This window comes from Bison bison, unplaced genomic scaffold, assembly GCF_000754665.1.
Source record: "Bison bison bison isolate TAMUID 2011002044 unplaced genomic scaffold, Bison_UMD1.0 scf7180017864259, whole genome shotgun sequence".
Classification (NCBI taxonomy): Eukaryota; Metazoa; Chordata; class Mammalia; order Artiodactyla; family Bovidae; genus Bison; species Bison bison.
In genome coordinates this window covers 3949710-3974918 of record NW_011494831.1, presented here as the reverse complement: position 1 = coordinate 3974918, position 25209 = coordinate 3949710, and the positions used below count along the sequence as shown (strand labels likewise).

Below are 25209 nucleotides of genomic sequence, written 5' to 3'. Positions count from 1 at the left end.
CCAGACTCTGCACCGACTGGGCTTTCTGGAGTCCACCTGTGGGGCCGGCTGCCGCCACTCTCTTGGGGGACCAGCCACTGTCCGGGCTAAGACGGCGTCGCGGCAGTAACACAGGAACTGTCTGCTGGGGGCCAGGGTTTCCAGGGGAAGGCTCCGCCTCTGGGGGTGCTCCTGGAGGATTGGCACCACTGCCTCTCGGCTGCTCACCAGAAGCCTGCAGCCCCTGGGCCAGTCTCGACGTCACTGCCAGGCTTGAGGAAGATGGGGACGGTTCCCTAGGGAGGAAATGTGGAAGAAGGCCCAGAAAAGGCTCAGGGCTGCTCCCTGACAAGACAGGGAGAAGGTCTCACAGCACTGAGGGGGGCTGGGAGAGAAGGGCAGGCACCAAGTCAGCCAGGACAAAGCTGGAGGGCGCAGTACTGCTGGGCAAGTAAGACTGAGCCTTGGAGAGGAGACGGCTCAGGCCGCCCTGGAGCAGGACAGGCCCTACTGGGAGCACTGCGAGGTCAGGAGAGCTTGGGCTCCTTGTAGGAAAGCAAGGTGCTGTGGGGAGAGTACCTGAGTGGGGGGCTCTGCACTTGCAACAGGAATCGGGAAGAGATGCTCCGAGATTCTGTCCGCTCTGGTACCCGAACTGGGCCCCCTGCCAGGGTGACAGAAACCATGACTTGAAGCAAGCCCTGGCTCCAGACTCTGCCTCCCCTAAAAGGCCACCCCAGGCATGGCCTGCCTTTGGACCCTCCCTCTCTGCTGGGCAAGGAGAAAAGAAGGGAGGATTGCAATGACCAATCTGACCACACCTGGAGCAGCCCCATTGGCCAGAGTCTCAAAGTGCTGTTTTAGAAACTGCTCCTGGTCCGGGGTATGGGGGCTGCCCTCCTGCACCTCATAGGGACCAGTGCCCCCCTCGTCTTCCTCTTCCTCCTCATCACCCTCGGCTGGCTCTTCAAGGTCTGAGGAAATGCCATCCACACTCAGGGGCTCCGTGCTCTCAGAGTCTGGATGTGGAGGAGGGGGAGAGAAGCATCACGCTGCACCCGTCTGTCGCCGGAGCCTCCACTCCCACCGGTGTGCTCCTGGCCCTCCCTGGGGCTGCAGCCTCACCTTCATTGGGGTGCTCAGGGCTGGAAAGGCGGCTGCTGCTGAAGTCCACAGAGCATGCACTATCAGGGCTATGCTTCTCTGAGCCCCTGCCGTCTGCATACACTCTTCCCAGGGTCCCTCGGCTTGGTGCCTGCACCTGGAACTCACTGCCAGAGAGGCCAGCAGGGGAAAGAAGAGGCGGTGAGCAGTGGTGAGCAGCAGCCCCATGGACTCCTGCCTTCCTCCTGCCCCATGAGCAGGACTGGAGATGAGGCAGGGGTGCAATGGTGGGCAAGCCGAGTGCCTGGAGCCAGCCCCCAACCCAAGTACAGAATACTGGGAGGGAAGGAAAGATGTGAGAGAGGGGTATGCATGGCCCCAGAAGTCTGCGGGACCCTTGCCTGGTATCCAGGGTGGGGCTGTCACCCGGCTCCGGGTAGACAATACCATCTTCGATGGGTGCAGGCTCCAGATCTTGGGCAAAGAGCCCTTCCTCTTGGGACAACAATCGGATGATGTGGGGGCAGGAACAGGGTTGGGAAGCCTGAGGTCGGGGGAGCTTTTCATTCTGGAAACACACAGAGTGGCATCGCTGGGGTTGCTGATGTGAGCAAGGGTCCGGGAGAGGAGGTGCAGGGGAGCAAGGAGGATTCAGTGGGCACCAACTTTGAGGGAATCTGATTCTGAGAGCAGATAGCAAAAAGCCAGGCTGGGTTCCAACCAGTGTTCTTGAGCCTCAGGAAGAACCACGTTAGCACTCTGGGCTGCCAACGTCCAGCCACTACTTCATATCATGAGCCCTCCAGGGAACCCCACCCAGGACAAAGGCAACCCCTTGCCTTTCCACCCAAGGGGAAAAGTGAGGCACAGCCTCACCAGCCCACCTGACTCTGCAGGTCAGGTTACCCATGCCCCACGGGGGCAGAGCAACCACCGCGGGATGAACGCTCAGGCACCGCTGTCAGCCCAAGGCTGGCTCAGCCAGCCTGGAGATCTCTAGGCTGCTGGGGGAAAGCAGGCTCACCTTGCTCACGCTTGAGGTTTCAGGGGCCTGCTGACTGTGCTTCCCAGGACCTGAAGGGGTCATGGCCGGAGAGTCCTGGTGAGGACCCCGAGGACCTGGGGCCAGTGTCTCCAGCTGCCTCAGGTCCAGCATAGAGCGAACACTCAGCTCCACACCGGGCTGAGCCCAGCGCCCCCTTCTTCTGGGTCCTTGGTTGGTGGCAGGAGCTGGGTCCAGGAACTCCTCCGTCTCCTGTGCCTGGTATGGGGTGGGGTGGGAGAGGAGTAACAGTCACACGATAGAGTCAGCAGACACTCACGCGCCACCTAGTGTGTGCCAGGCACTTTACATGTATTAGCTCATTTAATTCTCACAACCACCTTAAGAGGTAGGTACTGAAGGGAAAGTGAAGCATACAGGGCTTCGGGAACTGGTCCAAGTTCCACAGGCAGCCTGCCTGCAGGTTCCAGCGCAGGCAGCCTGGCTCCGGAGCTCATGCTCTCAGCTATTCTCCGTGTGCTGTCCTAGAGGACCTTCCAGTCTCAGTCTTCACCAGTGTCACGGACACCTCAGACCTGGGAGTCTCTAAAAGGCCCCCGCTCAGAGGACAGCCCCAGGTCCATACACAGCCCCAAGGACAAGCCAAGAGTCCAGGCTTGAGGCCCAGGGCCTGGTCAGAAGGCGCCAGACCCCACACCACCATCATCCCATGAAGCTGCTGCTGACAGTGAAAGGTGCTGATGCTTGAAATCCTGACGTGGAACAAGGGAGGGCTGAGCCGCCTTCTGAAAGCCTCTCTCCTCCTGGTCACGCGGAAGTCACTGTTCAGTTACTGGTCCTCTTAAGGCCTTTGCCCCTAACTATTCTGGAAGTTCTGAGCTTACCTCCTAACCTTCTTTTAGCACTAAAGTTTCTCCAGATTTCATTCTTTGGCCCTTTGACTTTCTTGAAATTTCCTTCTAACTGTTCAGCTCTGACCCTTTTCTACTCCCCACGTCCACCGGTTCTTTGCTCACATCTGCTCCCAGGGCCCCAGGTGGCTAAACAAGTGGAGTGCTGCCCCTAGTGGTGGCTGACCCGGGTAGGCCATCTTCCCTGGCCTCACCTGGTGGGCTTCACCCCTCACCTGGAACCACCCCAGGAGCTTCCTTGAACACAGGGGGCGGCACCTGGGCAGATCCGATGCCCAGATGCCTCGCCAGGTGTAGAGAGCCCTGCTTCCACCATCCTGCACCCCTTGTAACCTTGGAAGAACATTTTAACGATGGTGACTCACCCGACTCATCTCCCAGTGGGACAGGCTTCGGGGCAGGGCTGGGCTGGGCACTGAGGCTGGACAGAGACAAACAGTCAGAGAGCACGGCTCCCGCCCACTCACTCTGAAGCGCCAGCCCCCACCCTTCAAAGCCTCAACCCCCTGCTCTCACCCCCCAGTCCCGCTGAGGGTGCATCCAGGCCCTGCCCGGCCTGTGCCTGTCTGGCCCACTGCAGGCTCGCACAGACCTGGCTCTTTCTTGGCACCCCTGGAAAGGACAGGCAGCGCTGGGAGCTCCTCCTCTTCCGTGCCCTCGTCTTCTCCCTCCTTGTCGCTGTCTGAGGAGAGAGCTGGTCCGGGAGATAGCATCGAGGGGGCCTCGTGCCTGCATCCAAGACAAGCAAGGTGACGGGGAGAGGAGACTTGGTGGGTGGAGAGGTCAGCGGCGTGGCTCTTCGAGTAAGCAACAGGTACGGGGAGACACAGAGCTGCTGAGTGGCAGGTCCATGGCGAGGAGGAGGAGCAGCCTGGAGGCCCACCCACCAGCATCCACACCCACACTCTGATCTCACCGGTTGGGTCCAGCGGCCCTCTGAGGAGAGGATGATCCTTGCTGCTTGCCTCCGCGCTGGCGCTGGCGCAGCTCAGCCAGACGCTGCCTCATGCTGATGGTCATCTCCGAGCTCAGGCGCCACACAAATATGCAGCTGGGGTGGAGCCACAGAGCTGGGTGAGGGGTGCGGGGACTGCAAGGGGCAGCACCTCCCTGGGCTGGCAAGGAGACCAGAGCCACCCTCCAGTGCCGGGCCATTCAGCCCTACTTCCCAAGACATCACTGATGTGGAGAGGGGACTGACACAGGAAGAATCCCAGGGAAGCTGGCTTCTGCTCACCTGTCCCCTGATACAGAGATGAGGTGTTTGCAGTCATTACTAAACTTCATGCCAGTGACAATCTCTGTGAAAACAAATATGGCCAATGAGCCCCCCACCCAAAGTCCCAGCCAGATGTCTTCTCAACAGTGGAGGTCGGGGATTGGCTGGAGGGGAGGGACAGACAGCTCTGCTGGGACCCAGAAAAGGCTACGGAGTAACGGGAAGGTTCCAGGGGGAGAGAAGCAGGGCTACACTCACCTGAGTGGCCAAACATGGTAGCCACGCACTCGCCTGAGGAAAAGTCAAAAATGGAGAGGTTCTTGTCAGAGCAGCTGGTAGCAATGTAGATCCCTGAGGGGTCCGTCTGCACCTGAGGAGTGGACACACTGCTGGATGAGGCCAGGAAGCACTGGGCCCTCTCCACCCAGCACCATCTGTGCCCCCCATTCTCTGGCCCGGCACCCATCCCACTGAGCCCTCACCTTAATCAGAGTGCCGTCCTCACCCTGCGACCCTTTAAACAGCTTCTTCTGCTTCCCACTGCTGATGTTAAAGATCCTGTGAAGACACACACTCATCACATGAGCAGGAACCCACGGTCGCTTGGCGGGCAGCGCAGCCAGCATTCACCCCTAGCTCTGTTCTCTCCGGAAGCCACTCCCCAACACCAAAGGGGCCACCACCTCTTAGGTGAGGCAAAGTCCTCATTCTGTGGGCTCAAGGGGCACAAAGTCCTGGACAAGAAGATAGACACCTGTGAGCTGACCCCCTCGGGCCTGAGAAAGGGATGCCCACCGAATATTCCGATCCTGGCAGCCGATGGCTGTGTACTTCCAACTGGGCTCCACGTCCATGTCATAGAGGGTCGTCTTCCGCACCACGTGGTGTGTCCGGGTAAACTGCACTCCGTCTCCAGACTGCAGGGGTGGAGAGCCCACACCCAAATGCCTCACCAGGCCCCAGGAGCCTTGCTTTTGCTTCCCCTCACCTCTTGTGACCTCAGGGAGGGGAATGGTAGTGACCCCACCCCTCATCCCCAAACCCACTGTCCCATTCAGGGATGCCTGGTCACCTCACCTTCTGCGCAGTGCGGAAGTAGATGCTCTTGTCTGCTCCACAGCTGATCATGCGGACTTGCCCATCGCTGGCTATAGAGGAAGGGGGCTGAGCTGTTCCCACTGCTCTCACCACAGTGGGTCCAGTCTGCCCTCTGCCTCCCTCAACACTTTCCCTCGGTGAGCTACTCGACACAGCTGGGACTACCCATTAAATCAGGATGAAGTGAAAAGTGAAAGTGTTATTCGTTCAGTCGTGTCTGACTCTTTGTGACTCCATGAACTGTAGCCCACCAGGCACCTCTGTCCATAGGATTCTTTAGGAAAGAATACTGGAGTAGGTCGCCATTCCCTTCTCCAGGGGATCTTCCTGACCCAGGGATGGAACCTGGGTCCCTACATTGCAAGCAGATTCTTTACCATCTGAGTCCCAGAGAAGACCTAAATCAGGATGCTTCTCTTCAAACCCAGGCCCTCCTTTCTCCCCATCCTCAGCAAGCCTGGTTGATAAGTATCCCCCATACTAACAGTCTATATTTCATCTGTTTTCCCATTCAGCCCCAAGACAGTCAGCTGCTGTCCCATACTCCCTGTGACTGGCACACTCTTCTCATGGAGGCAGAACACAGGGGGCAGTAGGGGGCATGGGGTGTCAGTGGTAGGTGGCAGAATGTATCCCAATTGCCCTGCCACTACCTGCAAACTTCACAGCAGTGATAGAGGATGAATGCTCGTCCAATGTCTGCTGTAGGCTGTACTCCCGTCCAGCATCCAACACGTGGATCAGCCGGTCCCGGCTCGCTGACGCTAGGAGCTTCAGACCTGTGGGTTGGAAGAACTTCATCAGCCCATGTGTGCCCAGCTCCTGCTGCTGCTGCTAAGTCGCTTCAGTCATGTCCGACTCTGTGCGACCCCATAGATGGCAGCCCAGCAGGCTCCCCCGTCCCTGGGATTCTCCAGGCAAGAACACTGGAGTGGGTTGCCATTTCCTTCTCCAATGCCTGAAAGTGAAAAGTGAAAGTGAAGTTGCTCAGTCGTGTCCAACTCTTAGTGACCCCATGGACTGCAGCCTACAAAAGAGCAGGCCCCTATCTGGGCCCAGCTAACAAGAACTGAGCCCCATATCCCTAAGCCAAGGCAACCATGGAGAAGGGGCAGAGCTGCCCTCCTCTAAATCTGCGAAGACACCAAATGATTCAAAGGATTTTCAGTCCCACATCCTACAGCTAGGATCAATGTAAGCAGCACTAGCAGGACTAGAGGAGCCCTAAGCCTCTGGCATGGGTACCAGACATCCTCTTTACCTGTGTCTGGCTTAGAGTACTCCAGGCACAGGATTTCCGAGTCATGGGCCTCCACCTTCAGCATCTCATTTAGGGACTGCAGTTCGTGCACCCTGCAGAGATAAGGAGAGGCGGGAGGGGGTCACTGCCGGGCTGCAGGAAGAGAGACTCACTCTGCTTTCTCTGTTATATCCTCCCTCCTGACCTTTTTTAAAATTTATTTTTGAACTTTCAGGTTAGAGAAAAGTTGAAATAAGTACAGAGAGTTTCCATATTCCCCTTACTCAGCTTTCCCTAATGTGATCATCTTATATAACAACAGTCTACTTACCAGAACAAGGAAGTTTACATCAGTACAATATTAGGACCTAAAGGCTCTACTTGAATTCCACCAGTTTTCCCACAATGTCCTCTTTCTGGATCTAGGATCCTATCCAGAGTCCAACTGCATTTAGTTGTTATTTCTCCTGAGTGTCCTGTCTGTAACAGTTCTTCAGTCTTTGCTTCCCTTTCATAATCTTGACACTTGGGAAGAGTATTGATTAGTGCAGGTGCTTGGTCATATGTACCTCAATTTGAGTTAGTCTGATGTTTTCTCATGATGGGACTGAGTTTCTTCAATTTTGGCAAGAATACCACAGAAAAACTGCTACGTCCTTCTGTAGAGCATTGTATTATGGGGTTTATGATGTTGATATGAGAATGTAAGCCTGATTACTTGATTAGAATGGTTTCTGCTGGGTTTCTTGACTATAATTATCTTTCCCTTGTATATGAATATCTTTTCCCCAATCTTTTTGAGCCAAGATTTTCAAAAGCTCTGTCCTTGGGGACCTAACTCCCCCAAACCCATACCACCAGAGGCAGGTGGTACCCATGCCAGAGCTGGCTTTACCTGAGTGTGCCCACACGGTCTCCTGAAGCGAGATGCTGGCCATTGGGGCTGATACACACAGAACGAATGCCCACGCGGGGATCCATCAGGGACCCATCAGCTTTGTCTCCCCCGGGCAGCTCAGTGTCCAGCAGGGCCTGAGTGTTCCCATCCACATAGATGATCTTAATGAGGTCCTGGTGGAGCAGGTCAGGAGAAGTGGGTAAGACAGGTCTAATCAGTACAGGGGAAAGAGGAGAGGAATGCTGGATAAGACAAAGCCCTGACTTGCAGGGGAAGGCCACATAAGAACTCGGACATCAAGTCTGGGGACCCAGTTCCTGAGAAGGCAAGGGAACACAGGCGCTCGGCCTGGAGGGGCCCAGGCTCACATTGCTGAGGATGTTCCGGTGCAGCGTGGAGCCATGCACCCCGGAGCTCTCTGTGTTCCACAGGCGGATAGTGTTGTCGGAGGAACAGGTGATAAAGGAACTGGGGGGCAGGCAGGCCTGATTACTGTCCTTCACTTCGGGGTAGACCTGAAGGGGCAGAGGGTACAAAGTCAGAGCTCCAGGTAGGCAGCAGTTGCTTGCCAGCCCACAGAGACAGAAAGGAATGAGACTAAAGAGCTGTTGTTGGCCAAGGCTTGGCCCAGAGTCTGTCACATGGTAAGCAAACTGCAACTATTAGATATTCTTCAAATCGCTGAGGGAAAGCACATTCACCAAACACAAGGTACTCTGCTATGCTTACTATGAAATACTCCACTCACAGTTTTTCACTTAATTCTTAAAACAATTAGATGAATTAGGTACATCATTTTACCACTGAGAAAACAAAACTCAGGTAAGTTCAGTAACTTGTTTAAGATCATCCAGCCCAGGACAAGGCAGAGCTAAGGATGGACAGGGGCCCATTGGAAGAAGCCTGAGACGTTTAAGCACTAATTCAAGATCGGTCCCCAGGACCCATCTGAGGGTATGTGGATACACAGGGCTGCTGCTGAAGAAAGGAGGAGGGAGCAGGAACACAGTGTTCTACTTGGGGATCCTCACTCTCCATCCTCACCATGTGTCTAAGCCCGGCCACCTACCTCCACACTCCAGACGCAGGAGGAATGATACAGAGCTGAATACACCTTGCCCACTTTCTTGGGGTCCCTCACATCCCAAACATAAATGCTGTGGTCGTTGTACACACAAGACAGCCAGTGATTAGTAGGATCGAAGGTCAAGGCGATGGTGTCTGGATATCTGGCATTAGCCGCGCCAGAGAAGAGGCGACTGTGGGGAAGAAGATGGTGCAAAGCGGTGAGTGAGGAGCTGTGGAAATGAGGGAATGAAAACAGAAGCCAAGCCACAAAGGAAGGAGCACGGGAGCCCTCTCCAGACCCACAGGTTTGGAAGCAGCTGCTTGGGAGGAAAGCGCTGCTCTGACAGCTCTCAGCTGGGAGCCGCCCCAGCACCAGCTCCCAGACCAGTGTGCTCTCCTGACAAGCACGGACCAGGGCTCAGAACACCAACGGCAGACAAGGTGACTGCGGCCACGATGGAGCAAAACAAAAACAAGACCGCTGTGCAGTGGTTCTGAGACAGATAAAAACAAGATCACTGTCCCAGCCATACAGAAGACAGATCATCACCCTTTCTCATCTTTCAGGACTGACTGCCGCTATTCCTTTATCTATCAATTACAGCTTTAGCTCCACACCTTTCCTTCTACCTTTCAGATAAAAGTTATTAAATGTCCAATTGTGGAATTGCCCCCCACTTCTTCACAGCATCCAACCAAAGCAAAACTTCAATCCCTTGAACCAGTCCTAAAATCATTGAATGTAAACCCAAATCTGACACTAAGCCCCACCTAACGCCTGCATACAGAGATACTCCATGGTCCCCTGAGGGTTCCGTGTACCCATAAAGCCAAATCTGTGTTTCTGCAGAGACGTTCCTGTAATCTTTGGGGTGCTGATACCTTCACCTTGAAGCAGAGGGAAGGAAGGCTGGGTGCGGAGTCAAGCTCTGAAAAGGAGGCAGGGGTCCTGCACAGCTCACCTGGCTTCTGTGACACTGGCGATGTCTGTCCCCAGGGCGTGGGGCCGGGGCAGGGTGCTGAGGAAGTGCAGGTTGGAAGGGTTGAAGAGGCGCACGGTGCCATCAGCGCAGCCACAGAAGATGTAGTCCTGGCTCACGGAGATGCAGTGGGCCACAGTGGTCTGCAGGCAGAGGGGCTCGGCTCAGCATGGGCCACCCCCTCAACCCCTCCTCAACAGTCACCTGCCTAGAAGAGACACCCACCAAGGCAGGGGCAAGGGAAAGCAGCCCAGCTGCACAGGCCTGAGCCCCTCAGCTGTCACCTAGAGACACCCGCCCTCCAGCAGCAGGTGGCCAGAGGGCCCACAAGCCACGTGCGGACCAGGGACGGGAGCCCCGGAGCCTTGGAAGGCACCAGCGGTTTTGGCCAAGAGGACAAAACAGGAAAAGCCCAGCAAAGAGAAAGGGACAGCATGAGAAAGAGGGGAAGAGTCTAGCACCACTTACTGTGAAGCTGTCTGTGTTCTGAGAAGAGGAAAGCAGGGGAAAGAAAGACAGAAAGAGAGAGCAGAGAGGAGGCAGTTACACCCATCTGCGTGGGCTGGAACCTGGCCAAGCGCTGGCCTCAAGCTTCCTCCTCCTGGGGGCCCCCTCCCACCTTCAGGCCCCGCCCCTGGGGCGGAGCCATGGGCACCGGCTCTGCCCTGGGCGGGAGACCCAGGCGGCCCCCAGCCAGCGGGACAGAGGTACTTACTCTCAGCTCCACCCACTTGTCCAGAAGCCTCCGGTCGCTGAACTCGCACAGCAGCCCTGAGGACGTGATGCAGAAGGTGCTGTCTGCCTTCTTCCCTCTGCCACAGGCCACGTCAGTGAACAGGTTGTTCCGCAGCTCGCCCAGCAGCCCCGAGCGGCCCAGCAGGGGCACAGTGGCGTTAACCTGCGGAGACACACCACTGCTGCCCACCCATCTGCCCTTCAGCCGCCCCAGAGACTTGGCCTGGGGAGAGGGAGCCAAGAGACACAGCAAGCCCTACCACCCCCTGCCCTTTGAGACTATCCCTAGGCGCAGGCAGCACCTGATTCATCCAGAACTGGGTGGCTGGTGATCGAGCAGAGAGGGGGCCCAAGGGAGCAGTGTCTCCTGGGGTGGGTGAGCAGACCCTGGCCCTGGAGGCTATTTCCAGCCTCAGCACCTCACCTTTGAGGTCTTGCTGTCATCAAGGTACCAGAATTTGATATGCCGGTTACCAGCAGTGACAAAGTAGCTGCAGTCTTCAGAGAAGGACACCGCGGTGACCCGACTGGACACCTTATTGGAAGCCACCACGATGTTTTTCTGGAGAGAAAGTCAAACGAAGAATCAAAATTCTGCCTCTTGGAGTGAAGAATAAAGAGGCTCAGAAGATGGAGGAGGATAAGATAGGATTTGTACTTTAAAATGTTTCTTTCCAGGATTTGGACTTCCTTGGTAGCTCAGGTGGTTAAGAATCCGCCTGCCATGCAGAAGACCCAGATTCGATCCCTGGGTCAGGAAGTTCCCCTGGAGAATGGAATGGCAACCCACTCCAGCATTCTTGCCTGGAGAATTCCATGAACAGAAGAGCCTGGCAGGCTACAGTCCATGGGGTCGCAAAAAATCGGACATGACTGAGCAACTAACACTTTCTTTCACTTTCCAGGATTTACCGGTCAGAAAAAGAGGGGAGGAAGGAGAATCCTTTTCCAGAGGAACTGAAGACATTCATTTCCTCCGGAGGTCCTCAGAGGCAAAAAGCTAGCCTCTTTCTACCAACACACTTGGCTACACGGTTCCTCTTTTCTGCTTCAGGTCATTTTCTAGAATGTAACTGAGCAGCAGAGTGGAATGAAGAGACTCAGGTCAATAGCTTCCTGACTCCTCAACTGGCCCTTGGACCCCAATGAGGGTGCCAGGCCAGCCCAGCCGGGGCCACTCACCTTCCAGGCCCAGACGTTGACGATCATGTCATGCTGGTAGCCCACAGAGACGATGTACTTGGCGCTCGGGGAGAAGGCCACACAAGCCACACCATACTTGTGCTCCTGCAGCTCAGCCACCTGGCTGTGCTCTGCCACATCCCAAACGCGCACGGCAGGCATGTGCCCACTCTGCAGGGAAGCAGGAACGGGCAGTGAGGGCCAGAGGCACAGCCTCCCTAGCCTTTCAGGATTGGGGCCCTACCTCTCCAGCGACTGGGCACAGTCTCTCTAAGGATCCCCTGGCCAAGGGCAGAGTGCTACACAGGCGAAGGTATACAGAAAACATGATAAATATCTCAGGATTACAACCATTATCAGAGAGAAAATGCTCCCAGACTCAGTTCAGTATCTCTGGGTGAGGGTCTGCACCTCTGTATTTGTTCAAAGTTCCTAGAGTGATTCCGATGGGCAGTCAGGGTTGAGGACCACTACCACCCACGCCTATTTCTGCCCCTACTGCCTCCCTGTAAGAGACTGAGAGGGGCAGATGTTCCGCATGTGCCCAGCAGGGGGCCCCCTGGCATAAGGAATATCTTAAGGCAGAGGTTTTCACGGTGTGCTTTCTAATAAACCAGCAGAATCAGTGAGACCTGAGAACTTGAGAGAAATGCAAAATTTGGGGTCCCTTCCCAGGCCCACAGAACCAGAAACTCCGGGAGCAGATCCAGCAATGTGCGCTTTAACAAGCGCTCAGCTGACTCAGATGCCCACTAAGGCTTCAGAAACCACTGTTTCAAGGTGCAACCAAAACTGGGATTTGACACCGGTTCAGGAAGCCAGAGTGGCAGCAGCCCTAACCAGGCCCAGGACTGAAGTTCTCTGCTGCGCCCAGGCCACCTGCCCTCTTCAGAGCTCTGCAGCCCCCTTCCTCACTCACCTCTCCAGTGACCAAGTACTTGCCATCAGGAGAGAAGGCAAGGGCAGTGATGGTTTTCCTGCAAGAAATGAGGTGGGCTCAAAGGGGCACTGGCAGCCCGGTCTAAGCCTGGCTCCCGCACAGTCCCCTCAAGAGGCAAGACCAGCAGACAACCAGTGGCACAGGTGGCATTTCCCTGGCCGGCCTGGGGGCCCAGCCACGTCCCCATCCCCAGCGCCACACAGACCCCAGACTGCACCTTCTCACAGCTCCCAGGAGATGCTTCCCGAGGGCCCAGACCCATTTACCTGGAACTGTTGAGGATGTGGTGCTGTTTGTGTTTCCGGGGATTGAACAGCACGACCACACACCTGGGAAGATGAGGAAGGCAACCCAACTTCAGCACCAAACTACGGCGCCCCCAGGAGCTCCAGTCCCCCAGGCCAGGGAGCTGGGGCGACCGGCTCAGAGGGGCATCACTAGCCACAAAGGGCAACTGACTGCTTTCTCCTGGAAACTTGTTCTTCCTGCTTCCTTTCCACCCACAAGGGCCCACTTCCCAGCCTCATGAGGTGGAAGGGCTCCCTGCAAGATGGCTCACCATGTGCCCCAGCACCAGCACCATCTCTGCCACAGGGCAGCAGGGACCCAGGCCCTCCCAGAGCCTCGCCAGCCCAGGAAGTGGGGCAGAAGGGGAGAACCCACGCGATTTGGGCAAACCAGGCTGCAGGTGCACACACAGCCAGTGTGGCTTGGAGTCAGATGTGTGTCAAGTATTTGTGCCCCAAGGAGTGAGGCCTCTCACATGTGTGTCCATGTGTATACTTGGCAAGAGCCAACCCCATCCCTGCCCCGGCACACACCCCCCCTCTATGCATCAGGTGATGGAGCGGGTGGGAGGCAGGGACCAGAACTGCCAGAAGGGTCGATAAGACTAGAGGGAGGGGCAGAGACAGCCTGGGAGGGCCTGGGAAGCCCACCCCTGAGGATCCCTGGCCCCAAGGAGCCTGAGAAGGACCCTCCAGACTGACAGAAGACAATGGAAGAAGGCTGGGAGCATCCTCTCCAGCCAGAGGGCAAGGCTGGATGGGACTGGGCTCTGACTGACTTTCCAGGTGGCAGGAGTTGGGAGCAAGAAGCAGGAAGCCATAGCCAGCAATGCACTCCCTTAGGCTCCCGGCTGTCGGCAGGCTGGGCCTCACTGCGCTTCTGCTCATGGCTGCATCAGAACTGCGACTAGCTGACGGAGCAGGTGTGGAGCCTGCTGCCCCAGGTGAGGGAAGGGGAGAGAAGGCTCAGACACAGCCTGGATTAGTGGGAAAGCACTGCAGCTCCCATACCTAAAACCCACCACTTGCTAGGAACTCAAAACCAAAGTGAGTACCAGTTGCTAGTGACGGCTCAGCATCTCAGGGTCAATAAATGACTTTAATATACAAATTCCACAGGTAATTTCTGGGGACACTGGGATCTCTGAGGGACACCTGCTATGCCCAGAACTGCCAGGCTGACTGACAGCCTTGGAATTCCTGAGTCACAACATCTTTTCCTCTAACTCCTGTCCCCAAATCCCTTCTCAATGCTCTTTCTTCTCCCTCCATCTCCTAAGCTTTGCTTCTCTTTCCTCATTACTTTCTCCTTCTCTCTTTATACCAACTTTCAGTCTCTACTTCCTTTCTAGAATACCATGTCAGGAGGGTTTTTTAAAACGTAACCAAAATCACATGGCTTCGGAAACTTTGTGCCCCATCACTCTCCTTCCCCCATCCCAACACACACACACACACACAAAGGGAAACTCTGTGCCCCATCACTCTCCTTCCCCCATCCCAACACACACACACACACACAGAGGGAAACTCTGTGCCCCATCACTCTCCTTCCCCTATCCCAACACACACACACACATGTCTAGCTTCTGTTAGGGGCAATCCAGGATGCAGGGGGTCTAATTCCTCTCAAACAGGTAAGATTCATAGAACCTTAGAGCCAGAAGGAAGGATGGAAGAAATTAAATGCACTGATGCACTGTGCTGAGTATCTTTAAAGATCATCTGGTCCAACTCTCCAACTTCTGAAGTGAGGAAACTTTGCTCAGACACCCAGGCTCTGACAGAGAGCAGGTCTTGCAGTGTCCTGTGCTCTCGACATCAAACACTGTGTCTGTTTGATCTGACTGTGTCACCCCTGCTGAACATCCCTGGGGAGCTTCTAAGACGCAAGGCCTTAAATAAGGGCTGTGCGAAGGCCCTGGGTGGTGTGGCCCCTGCCCCACTCCACCCTCACCCTTTGGCTTCCTGTGCTCCTCCCACTCCACACCTTTGCTAGGGCCCTTCCTTGTCTAGAGCATTCTCCCCTCCTTTTCCCAACTGGTTAACACTTAACCTCTTTCACATCTCACGTCAGATGGCCTCAGTACATGCTCTCACAACACAGTTGTACCAGTCTTTTGTGACATTTATCACAACTGCAATTTAACATTTTTTTACATTTTAAAATGTATTTTATTGAAGTACAGTTGATTTACAATGTTGTGTTAATTTCTGCTGAACGGCACAGTGATTCAGTTTTATATATGTATACACATTCTTCTTCATATTCTTTCCCATTACAGTTTATCTCAGGATATCGAGTCCAGCCGCCTGTGCCCACAGTAGGGCACTGAGTACAGACTCCTCCACCTCTAGCCTGTGTCCTTCACGAGGGTGGGAACTGTGCCTGGTCTTGCTCGCTGCTGTGTCTCCTGTGCCTAGCAGAGTCTGTTAGGTTTAGTTGTCCAAAACCATTTACTGAATGGATGAATGCTCCCCTAGCCTGGTCAACTGGGGTATCTGTAGGCCAGACTCTCCTCCCTAGCATGCCCACCTGTCTCCTATGGGAGGAGACAACAAAGATCCCTGGATCCTCAGAGCAGGGAGGGGCAGTAGGGACAGGGTAGGCTCTGGAGTCAGACACCAGGGTTGGAGTCCTTGTTCTGTTATGAATAATTTTGTGCCCCTGGATAAGTCAGAAGCTATTTCATTATCTGTTTAAAAGGAGCCTCTAAGATCAAGCTGTCAGGACTTCTGTATAGGATCACATAATTTTTTGGACACAAAGTGGGACCAAACAAATGGCAGATCTTACTATTCCTCCTCCTGGAGCACAGACAAGAAGCCAAAAGAGACTCCAGGCAGTGGGGAATGAGGTGCCCAGGGGCTGCGTGTCAGGTATCTCCTTCAGAAAACCGGGGGTAAGTCCTATTAGGATCTGAGAAATGGTAGAAACTTTAAAGGAAGCTTTATTTATTTCTGGGAAGGCAGCCAAGGGAAGAGAACTGGGTTAAGCTTGGGGAAAGAAAGTATCTACATCTTCATCCATTTAGGAGACCATAACCTTGGAAAGTAGCAAGGAAGGGACGGAGGTGGGGGGGATGCTGAGGGAGACGCTATCCCCAGGCTCTAGGACAGCGACACAGAAAGAGAAGGGAGGCGAAACCACCTGACTAAGTTAGCAAGCGCCATGCGAGGGCTGCAGTGAACTCTCAACACGATGGCTTTCCACCTCCTTCAGTAACTGGTCTGCTCTTCACACCGTGGGCCCAATAATAAGAGTTACCATTCATCTAGCAGGTTCTGCGACGCGGGCACTCTGCTAAGCACCTGAGAGATCTGGTCTTAGCTTATCCTCACAAGTTTTGTGGCTGGAACAATTATCCCCACTTCAAGGTGGAGAAACGAGTCCAGAGGCCTTTTCAAGACATCTCAGCGAAAGCAAAACAGAGTCAGGGTTTCAGGAGCTGTGCTCTAAGGAAAGCAGAGTGGAGTAAGTGAGAGAAAGAAGAGAAAACTGAAATTGAAGAGGAGAGCTAAGCACAGAAAGCATACCGACCTAATGCAGAGGGTGCCAGGGCAGAAGCCTCTGAGAAGAGGGAGAGGAGACTGGGGCGCTTGGAGGGAAAAGGGATTCTGGCTACAGAATTCTGGGAAATCATAATGGGGCACATGAAAATTATAGCAGTTATAGTTCAAAGTTCATAGGTCTAAATATTTAGGTTTTAATATTTTATTCAATGTATGAAAAATTATAAATCCCCCCAGGCCTGACACCATCAGCAAAGCCCAGCAAGTTTTCAGGAAAGCTGGCATTTTCTAAGGCTAAGGAGGGCTCCACAGGCTTGTCCTCTCTGGTGACAGCTTCCAGTCTGAATGGTTCTGGGTTACCTAGCTTTCAGATCAGCTCCAGATAAATCATGGCAGAGGGCCTGGGCCGAAAGCAGATCTGACCTGAATTGGATCAATACAGATTCTGACACATTCCACATTCAGAAAAAGCAGGTGATGCAGGCGCCTTCAAACCCAAAGCAGCATGGTGACCTTTGAAGGGCAGTGCGTTAGACCGCTTAATGCACTCTCCAGTCACTGCACGTAAAGCTTTGAGCTCTGCTGGACCGTAGCGTCTTTTGTTTCCTTCTTCCCCAGGTTTGACTCCATGGTGGTGGGAAGAGGGAGAGCAGCGTATGTGCATAAAGAGACAATGTGGACAGAGGATGACAAGCTATGAGGCAAACTTTCCCTTCTCTAACACCTCCCAACCTTCCAGCATGGCCTGGAAAACTCTCTGAGTGGCATGGGAGAGTTAAGCCAAGGAGGGAAACACACAGAGATTGGCCCTTAAGCTGAAATTTTTATTTCTAATTATTTAAATTTGGGAACCTTCCAACAAAGAGAAAGAGCAGGAAAGAGATCAACCCACGGTCACAGCTCCACTTGTGAGGACAATAATGCAGATGGTGGAGGGAAGGCACGACTTGGCAAAGACCTCCAAGTTTCCCTGTGCCCACCTTGCTGAGGTCCTCCCAACAGAAGAGACCTCAAAAACACTGATGTGAGAGCCTCCTCAGTCTTCTCTGACCTTTGAACAAGTTTCTCAGTCTGCTAGGACTGAGGTGGGCAGGGTGCTATTTGCACCAACCTTTGGCCTCTGGCCTCCACATCCCTTGACCCTGGCCAGCACAGCAGGCAGCCATCGGCACGTGCGCGAGCAGCAATGCTGGCTGCTGTCCTCCATCTTACAGGGCTGGGCTGGCCCAACCGGCCGGGTCCCGGGTTCAGAACCCCAGGGTACAGGTACAGGGAGGCTGCTCCCTCTCACAGGCAGGCGGTGAGGCCTCAGTCCCTCTGGGCCTCAGGCCACGAGTCACGTGGTAGAGCACCCCGTACCAGGTGCTGGGCCTGCTGCCCAGGGGCTTCTCTGAACCAGAAGGGTCAAGCCCTCGACTGCCCCCCTCCCCAGACAAGTCCAGGCCTGCTGCCGTCACCAAGAGCCCAGCATTCCCACAGGATCCGCCTCCTACGACTCTCCATCCTCCAGAAGGCAGAAACAAATGAATCCTGGGATGAGCAAGGAATGCAGAAGAGGCACACGCAGGGAGAGCACAGAAGGTCTGAGCTGTGACCCTGTACCTAAAATTTCCTCTTTCAGACCAAGTAAAATCAGAAGGTGACTCACAGAGGCACACCAAAGGTCCTCAAGTCTTGCTCACACATCACCCTGTGTGCCTTTTGAACACTATAATTCCACAACCCGACATTCCCTATTCCCTCTCACTGCCTATTGCTTATACTTTTTCCAAAGCACACATCAACTTGTAATATTCCATACAATTTTCTCTTGGGGAGGCAATAGGGTCTGTCTTCATCACTAGACTGCCAGCTCTCTGACAGTAACACTTGTTTACTTCGTTTACTGTTAAATCCCAAAGGCCTAGAAAATTGACACTCCGTAAATATTTGTGAATAAATCTTTAAGTCATTAGCTACCAGATCTCAAAGAACCTAACTCCTGAAGAGCCTCCTGAGTAGCAGACCCCGGGGCAGGTCCACAGTTCTCCCCGACCTTAGGCTTCTAGGACTCACTGATGCTGGAGGGCAGTGTGATGATGGAAAGAATAGGAAAACTGGGGTCAGGCAGACCTGTCTGCTAACAAACTGTGTGATCTTGGGCATATTTCTTCACTTCTCTGAACCTCAGTTTCCTCATCTATAAGACAAGAATAATAATATCTATGTCTCAAGATTGTTGTGAGAATTGAAGAAAAAAATATGCAAAATAACCAGCAGGGCACTCCTAGCTATCTTCTTGACAGGTTCCCTGGGGCACCAATAACAAGGAAATGGCTATCCAGGGGTCAGCAGTGGCAACAGGAACCCCAACTACAGTCTCCCATCCAGGACCTGCAGATTAGTGACTCATCAGGGTCCTCCTCCAGATGTGGAATTACAAACTGTCCCTCCAGATTCACTCCCAAAGGGGAAATGTTATGGCTTTAATTGTTCTAAGAGATGAGTCTAGGATGTTGCCTAGGACATCCTTGATTGTAGTCCTCTTTAGATACCTGGCATCCTTCCAAATAAGTAACATTCCTAGGCCAAATCATGAGACCCATTGGTCTCTGTTTCCGAGATGCTCTGTGAGACCCACCCATCCACTCAAAGGAATGGGAAAAGAAAATTGGCCATAATAACCCAGTAAATAACATGGTACATGTCTCTCTGCCCAGGGGAATCTGAACATATTCCCTTCCAGGACAAGAAGCAGATCTCACAGGACTCATGACTCAGGTCCAAAAGGCAGGGTCTGAGCCCCTTCCTCTCACTCACCAGGCTCTAGCCACCATGGCTGCTGTTTAGCTACTCAAACAAGTGAATCAATGCATCCTTTCTTGGGACCTTTGTAGTTGAGGTCTCCACCTGAAAGCACAGATCTTCACACAGGGATTCCTCTTTGTCGCCCAGACAACAGCTCAAAGGTCAGCTCCCACTGAGCCCTGACCAGCTGATCTTCAAGTAGCCCTACTCCCACCCAGCTCCAGGATGTTCACTTACTCTCCTTTCCATCACTCCTTCAGAACACTGACCAGTCTCTGATATTATCTCGCTCATTTGTTTGTTTACATGCTTACTATCTGCTTACCCACTCCCCTCCCCCAATTGCCTTAAACCCGGAAGAAGCGATGACACTGTCCGTCTTAGTCACTGCTGTATACCCTGCGGCTAGAAGAGTATACAGATTAGGTTTTCAGCAAGTATCTGCCACACACGAGTGACTGTATGGATGAACAAGGTCTTCTGGGAAGACCTACAGGGCCCTGTTTCTGGAGTGAGATCTGTTGGGAAGCCAGGAGAAAGGGCACGGAGGGGACGGGTGTCTACGGGTGGCGTCACGCATGACTCACAGCCATCAGGGCACCGAGTCCAGGCGTCCTCTTTCCTTAGCTCCACCCAGTCTGTCCACCACTCCACACGCTCCCTGGCGACCGCCCCGCACCCAGTGTTTACCACAGGGAGGAAGAAGGCAGCAGCGTGCTCCTTCAGCTCATCTGCCACTAGAACACGGGCCAGGAGGAGATTCTGTGGCTTCACATGCAGTCCAAAGCCCTGGAGCTGGGTCTCTCAGCATCGATTCCAGCAGGCGCTGAGTAAATGGAGGGCCTCCTCAGGAGAGCGGGCTTTCCCCTCCTCCCCCCGACGTAAACCACCAAGAGGTCCTTTCCTGGCTGCCAGATAGGGCCCCTCACTGTTCCAGGACACCTCCCACTCCAGTAGCAGGTCTGCACAGAGGCTCTGCACTCAGGCCAGGTCCTGCACTCTGGCATTAAGGGTCGAGAGAAATCCATTCTCCAAACTGACTGACTCCACAGCAGCAACAGGGGCTGTGCTGGGCTCTAAAGGTCCTGAAACTCTACCAGGGCAGCTAGGGAAGGAGTCCAAGTCAATTATGGGTTTTCAACTAAATTGAGGGGCTTAAAATGTGACAGGTGAGGGGTGGGTTTCCTGTGGGGAAAAGAGCAAAGGGAGAGCTCTGGAGAAGAGACGCAAGAGCCACTAAAACTCAAGGGTCCTTGCCCAGAGGCTTCAACCTGCCCCTGCCTCGCACACATCTCTCTCCACCCCGCCCTCCCTGAGCTGTTTCATTTCCTTTCAGAAAAGCTTTGTTTTGGTTTGATATTTGCCTCTAGGCCTCTGGGAGAATTTTTGGAGCTTTGTTTCTCTTCTTGTTTCTAGGATACCTGAACTGCTCCTAGAGCAACAAGCGCAGTAGGAACTAGAGAGTGGGGGATGGGGGTGGGGTGAGGATCACCAGGGAAGAAGAGAAGGAAGACGGAGGTGGGGGGAAGAGCCTGCTGGGCTCACACAGACTTTGATGGCCCCCCAGATACCACTGAGGCACAAGGGGAGCTCTAGCACAGAGCAAAACCAAACACCCAGAAAAAAAGCCATTTGCAAAGGGAAAACTCAAAGTTCTAGGAAGTCAAATGGTCAGGAAGTGGATCAGGGCACTGCCCAGGGCTGGCCCAAGCCAAACACACGCAGGAAACCCACTAGAGGTGACAGCAAGGAAGCTTCCATACACCACCTGGAAAGATGACTCCCAGGCACACGCACCAGGCTGGGGCCTGCCCATAAACAGAAGCAACACACCCTTAAAGGCATCTGGGGTCAGAGTAGGTGGGAAAGAGCGGGAGCAGGGCTCAACACTCCCCAGAGCAGGGGCACAGGGCTCAGCACGCCCAGAGCAGCAGCCCTAGCCTTCCCAGTCTGTCCCACATCCAGCCCCCGTACCACCTCCAACAAGAAGGAACCTGGCTTTCCCAGGCCGAGGCAGGCATGAGTGGAATTCCCCAGAGGCAGACTGCACAGGGTATCCAGCAACAGAGATCATTCATCACCTTGCCTCTGGAAACAGGAGGAGGCCAGCTCAGCCCCTGAAGGGTAAAGTCAGCTCAGCTCCCAGTCCCCCAGCACAGACATCAAATGCCAAATGGCCACACAGAAGAGACAGACCCCCGAACCCAGGGGCTGAAGGCTCCCTGGAATATACTGAGCTGCCCATAAATTGGGCTCTTCTCAATCGAAGAGTGGGTAAACAGCTTAGGGGAAAGGCAGCTTTTAAAAATAAAAAGTCTAGTTTCCCCCCCTGCCTCGAGCCTCGAGCCATTTTGAAAGAGCTTTGCAGTCAGACGACTTGGGTTGGAATCCCAATACAGACACATACTAACTGTGTGACCTGGAGCAAACCACTTTCTCTCTTTGAATCTTAGCTTCCCTCCTCTAAAATAGGCGATGAAAACAGTTCCAACTTCACAGGGTTGCTCAGAGTATTAAATAAAATAATTCCTGTGAAGTCCTTAACAAAGTTCCTGACACAGAAAAAGTTCTTGATAAAGGTAGGGATGATAAAACTAAAAAAAAAAAAGAAATCATATAGCTGATACAAAACCTCCAGGTTGCTGTGGAAATCATACTGGGCATCTTGGCATTCCTAAGTTGACAGAAGGAGGAGAGAAGTGGCCGTCCTATTTTCATGTTCCAGCAGCAAGGATCAGAGGGCGACAGAGTAAACCAGAGACAGGAGGGGCCCCGAGGCTCCACAAGAAACACTTCAGCAGAAGCTGCAAGCGCCTACGGTTGGGGTTTTCTTATGAACAGGAGCAGAGGAGTGAAGAGGCAGCACGGAAAAGAACACCGGCCCTGGAACCTGACCTTTCTGCCAGGGCACTGACATCTCTCAACGTGCCCAGAGCAGTCAAGTGATCAGAGAAGCTTTATTCATAACAGCCAAAAAGTGGAAACAGCCTGAATGCCCATCAACAGATTAATGGAGAAAATGTGGTATATCTATAGCTATAGCTATCTATTTGTGTGTGTGCGCTAAGTCACTTCAGTCATGTCTGACTCTTTGGACCCTATGCGTGCGTGCACACACACACACACTGGAATATTACTCAGCCATGAAAAAGAATGAAACCCGTAAAGTCCATATATGTTTGCAGCAACACAGATGGACCTATTATCATGCTAAGTGAAGTAAATCAGAGAATGACAAACATGACAGAACCTATATGTGGGATCTAGAAAGATGACACAAATGAACTTATTTACAAAACGGAAAGAGACTCATGGGCTTCAAACAAACTTACAGTTACCGAAGGGGAAAGGCGGGAGTTGGGGAGGGGTAAATTAGGAGGTTGGGATTAATATATACATACTACTATATATAAAATAAATAATCAGTAAGACTGTATAGCACAGGGAACTCAGTACTATGTAATAACATATGCGAAAAGGATCTAAAAAAGGATATATGTATATGTATAACTAAATCACTTTGCTGTACACTTGAAACTAACACAACATTGTAAATCAACTCTATTGCAGTATAAAACAAAAATTTAAAAAAATAATAAAAACAAAAATGACTAAAAGGTAGATATTAAAGACACTGAAAACAGTTGGGAGCTGCGTGTAATACAAAGTATAAATCTGTATGTGTGGGTGGGTGTAGGTGGCCAAAGAGCAGGACAGGATGACAACAAAGACAACAATCAACACGGAGCCTTTATGTGGCCCCGCATCTCATTTATAAAAACGGCACCAAAACATGAGCCTGGATGTATCGTCCAGAAGACACCAGAAAACCCTGCCTGCTCCGACTGATTTAGCATAGCTATAAGCTCCCGTGTAGTAAGACCACTGCCAAGATACTCACCCAGCTGGATAGGCAACTAAACCCGATCGGGGGTCACAGGCAAGTCCTCTGCCTCCAGACACTGTAATTCCAAGCACCTTCTCCAAGGTCACCTGTGAGAACAAGACAGAGAAGTGTTATGTTATGGACAGAGGGGGTTGGGAAGGAGGTGTTCTCCCACGCTGACTGCTTTCCTGGTGACCCTGTCGTCTGGAGAATGGAGCTTGTCCAAGTTCTGATTTGGCATAGGCCCCCTGATCACACGCCAAAAATAGACAGTGTACATCACCAGCTTTTAACAGTGATCAAACTGCTGGATCCAAAGAGAAGAAAATGAAGTGGTTAAAACTCAGTTCATGGCCACAGAGGAACAAGTACTCCCCCAATCCAGGAAAACTCCATTTACAAGATAAAGCCCTGGGTCCCCAGACTGGCCTCTTGGGTCTGTGAGACTCAGGGGATGTCACTGATCATGCCTTGGCAGGCACGAAAGAAAGGCCACTCTCATCTCCCAGAGCCGGGGGAATGTTAGGTATCAATTAGGTGACTCATAATACCCCTGATCTATGCGTTCCATCACACTCTTCCCCTCCATCAGATGGCAGCCAGTTCATACAGACTGTAAGCCTAGGAGGCAGAGACATGGCTTAATGCTGTGTTTTGCAAAGCACAGATGCTCAGAGCACTCTAATTATTATTATTAAGCCACAACTCTCACATAGATGAAAGGGAAACGTGCAAAGTACTCAGAGATTCTGAGAGAACACGGCCCCAGGAGACGTTCACCATCACTCTCATCGTCACTGTTGCTACCCTACACTGTCTGCAGGCCCTGGGACACGTACTGGACTAACCTCAGACTAGTTCACTGAGCTTTCTCCTAGATGATCCTATGTACGATTCAGACTGCCGTGTAACTCATCACTCCACCTCACCCCCTGCTACGGAATGCCTCGCCTGTCACTCCAGGGCCAGTCTCCTCAGCACTATCTGGGCCCCCTGCACTGGCCCTCCTCGGGGAGGTCCTCTTGTCCTCGTTGGTTCAGATGGCAGGGCTTCAGAATGCAGAACAGCCATGTAAACAGGCTAGAGTGTATTCTGTTAAGAGTCTCTGGGGCCTTAATAGGGCCTCGTGAACCAGAAACACTTCAGAAGTAGTCACAGGCTACTAGTCCATGTCAGTTTCTAGAGAGGGAAAGCCCATATCACTTTAGTATCTCTCCTCTTTCTTACTCTCCCAACTGGAGAATTCCAAGTGTTCCTAGAGGGCCAGTTTAAATTCTTATATCCAAGGACCACTTTAGTTTGAATTATGTTGTAAAGAAATGCCCTGAGGTGGCCAAAGACCAAAATAAGTTTACTGGGATATTGTAATGAAAGCTATTCCTTCAGAAGGTCCCCAAGAGTCTTCTGCACTTCTTGAGGATGGAGACCAGGAATTCCAACACATGCCTACTCACTGACAGAGGCAGTTTAGTTCGAGGGCACCATGCCTAGCCACAGCAACCTGGCCAAGAGCCAAACTCGCCAGCTACCCTTGGGTCTTTCGCAGGCACTAAACCGAGTGGGGGATAAACTAACTTTCGTTTGCTCTAGACATTCTTGATACTTTGCTCTAACATGCCTCTTTACACACTTCTTCTCAGCTTAGCAATCCTCCCCCACCCCTGGGCACCCAGTCAACCTTTCTCAAAGGTCTGAGCACTGCACACAGACTAGAGAACACCGAACAACCCTGGGGAAGCCTGGGAGTGCTCAGTTCATAGCATCGCCCCCATCCTGGCACTGTGCCTCTGGCTATTGCTGAGGGAGGGGTGCTCAGGAACATTCCTGCTGCGCCAACTGCCTACTGCAGAGAAAGAGGAGCCTGAGGCCAGCATTACCCACATAGATGAGAAAGGTCACCAAAGCAAGGGCTGAGCTAAAAACGAGGCTCAACTCCTATTCTCTCCAAGCTAATCTGATTTCAGGCAAATCCTTTGGATTCATATTTGCATCAATCCCTCCCTTATGCTTCAGCTTTGGTCCCAAAGAATTAGACCAGTCTGTTGGTTCTCAGCTTGCCTTCCCTCTGACAGGAATTTGGGTAGGTGTTTTGTGGGTAGATGATCCAGTTCCACAGAGAATTAATTCTGGAACTAGCTTGGAGTTTTCAGCAGCAATATAAAGCAGGAAGGAGATATGTGTTACTCAGACCTCAAAGACCAGTGTTTATCAAATGATTTCGACCACAACCCATGTTAAGAGACAGTTTACAGCTTGATCCAGGGTAAACATACATGCATGTGTGAGCTTGTTCATAAAGCTGAAATGAAAGTTTCACAGAACAATAGTTAACTCTTGTTGCGTGTGATATACTCCAGTTTGTATTATATTCCATTTCAT

At 52.8% G+C, this 25209-nt stretch overlaps 1 protein-coding gene across 2 annotated transcripts in view; it reads right to left on the bottom strand.

Moving 5' to 3' along the window:
• Nucleotides 1-25209, bottom strand: part of MAPKBP1 (mitogen-activated protein kinase binding protein 1) — a 51191-nt gene that overhangs the window by 4546 nt on the left and 21436 nt on the right. The window contains exons 3-28 of one of the 2 annotated variants that reach the window (XM_010848004.1): nucleotides 22846-22937; nucleotides 12624-12686; nucleotides 12337-12394; nucleotides 11418-11588; nucleotides 10660-10797; nucleotides 10216-10398; nucleotides 9483-9643; nucleotides 8522-8711; nucleotides 7821-7967; nucleotides 7450-7625; nucleotides 6576-6667; nucleotides 5968-6093; nucleotides 5294-5364; nucleotides 5012-5133; nucleotides 4699-4774; nucleotides 4475-4586; nucleotides 4235-4298; nucleotides 3914-4048; nucleotides 3590-3726; nucleotides 3363-3418; nucleotides 2108-2344; nucleotides 1485-1651; nucleotides 1105-1250; nucleotides 801-998; nucleotides 559-643; nucleotides 2-275 (exon numbers count right to left, since the gene is read on the bottom strand). In XM_010848004.1, coding sequence (XP_010846306.1) covers nucleotides 2-275; nucleotides 559-643; nucleotides 801-998; nucleotides 1105-1250; nucleotides 1485-1651; nucleotides 2108-2344; nucleotides 3363-3418; nucleotides 3590-3726; nucleotides 3914-4048; nucleotides 4235-4298; nucleotides 4475-4586; nucleotides 4699-4774; nucleotides 5012-5133; nucleotides 5294-5364; nucleotides 5968-6093; nucleotides 6576-6667; nucleotides 7450-7625; nucleotides 7821-7967; nucleotides 8522-8711; nucleotides 9483-9643; nucleotides 10216-10398; nucleotides 10660-10797; nucleotides 11418-11588; nucleotides 12337-12394; nucleotides 12624-12686; nucleotides 22846-22937 — 3477 coding nt within the window. The remainder of the gene's footprint in view (nucleotide 1; nucleotides 276-558; nucleotides 644-800; nucleotides 999-1104; nucleotides 1251-1484; nucleotides 1652-2107; nucleotides 2345-3362; nucleotides 3419-3589; nucleotides 3727-3913; nucleotides 4049-4234; nucleotides 4299-4474; nucleotides 4587-4698; nucleotides 4775-5011; nucleotides 5134-5293; nucleotides 5365-5967; nucleotides 6094-6575; nucleotides 6668-7449; nucleotides 7626-7820; nucleotides 7968-8521; nucleotides 8712-9482; nucleotides 9644-10215; nucleotides 10399-10659; nucleotides 10798-11417; nucleotides 11589-12336; nucleotides 12395-12623; nucleotides 12687-22845; nucleotides 22938-25209) is intronic. The other variant, XM_010848005.1, reaches the window with a different exon arrangement.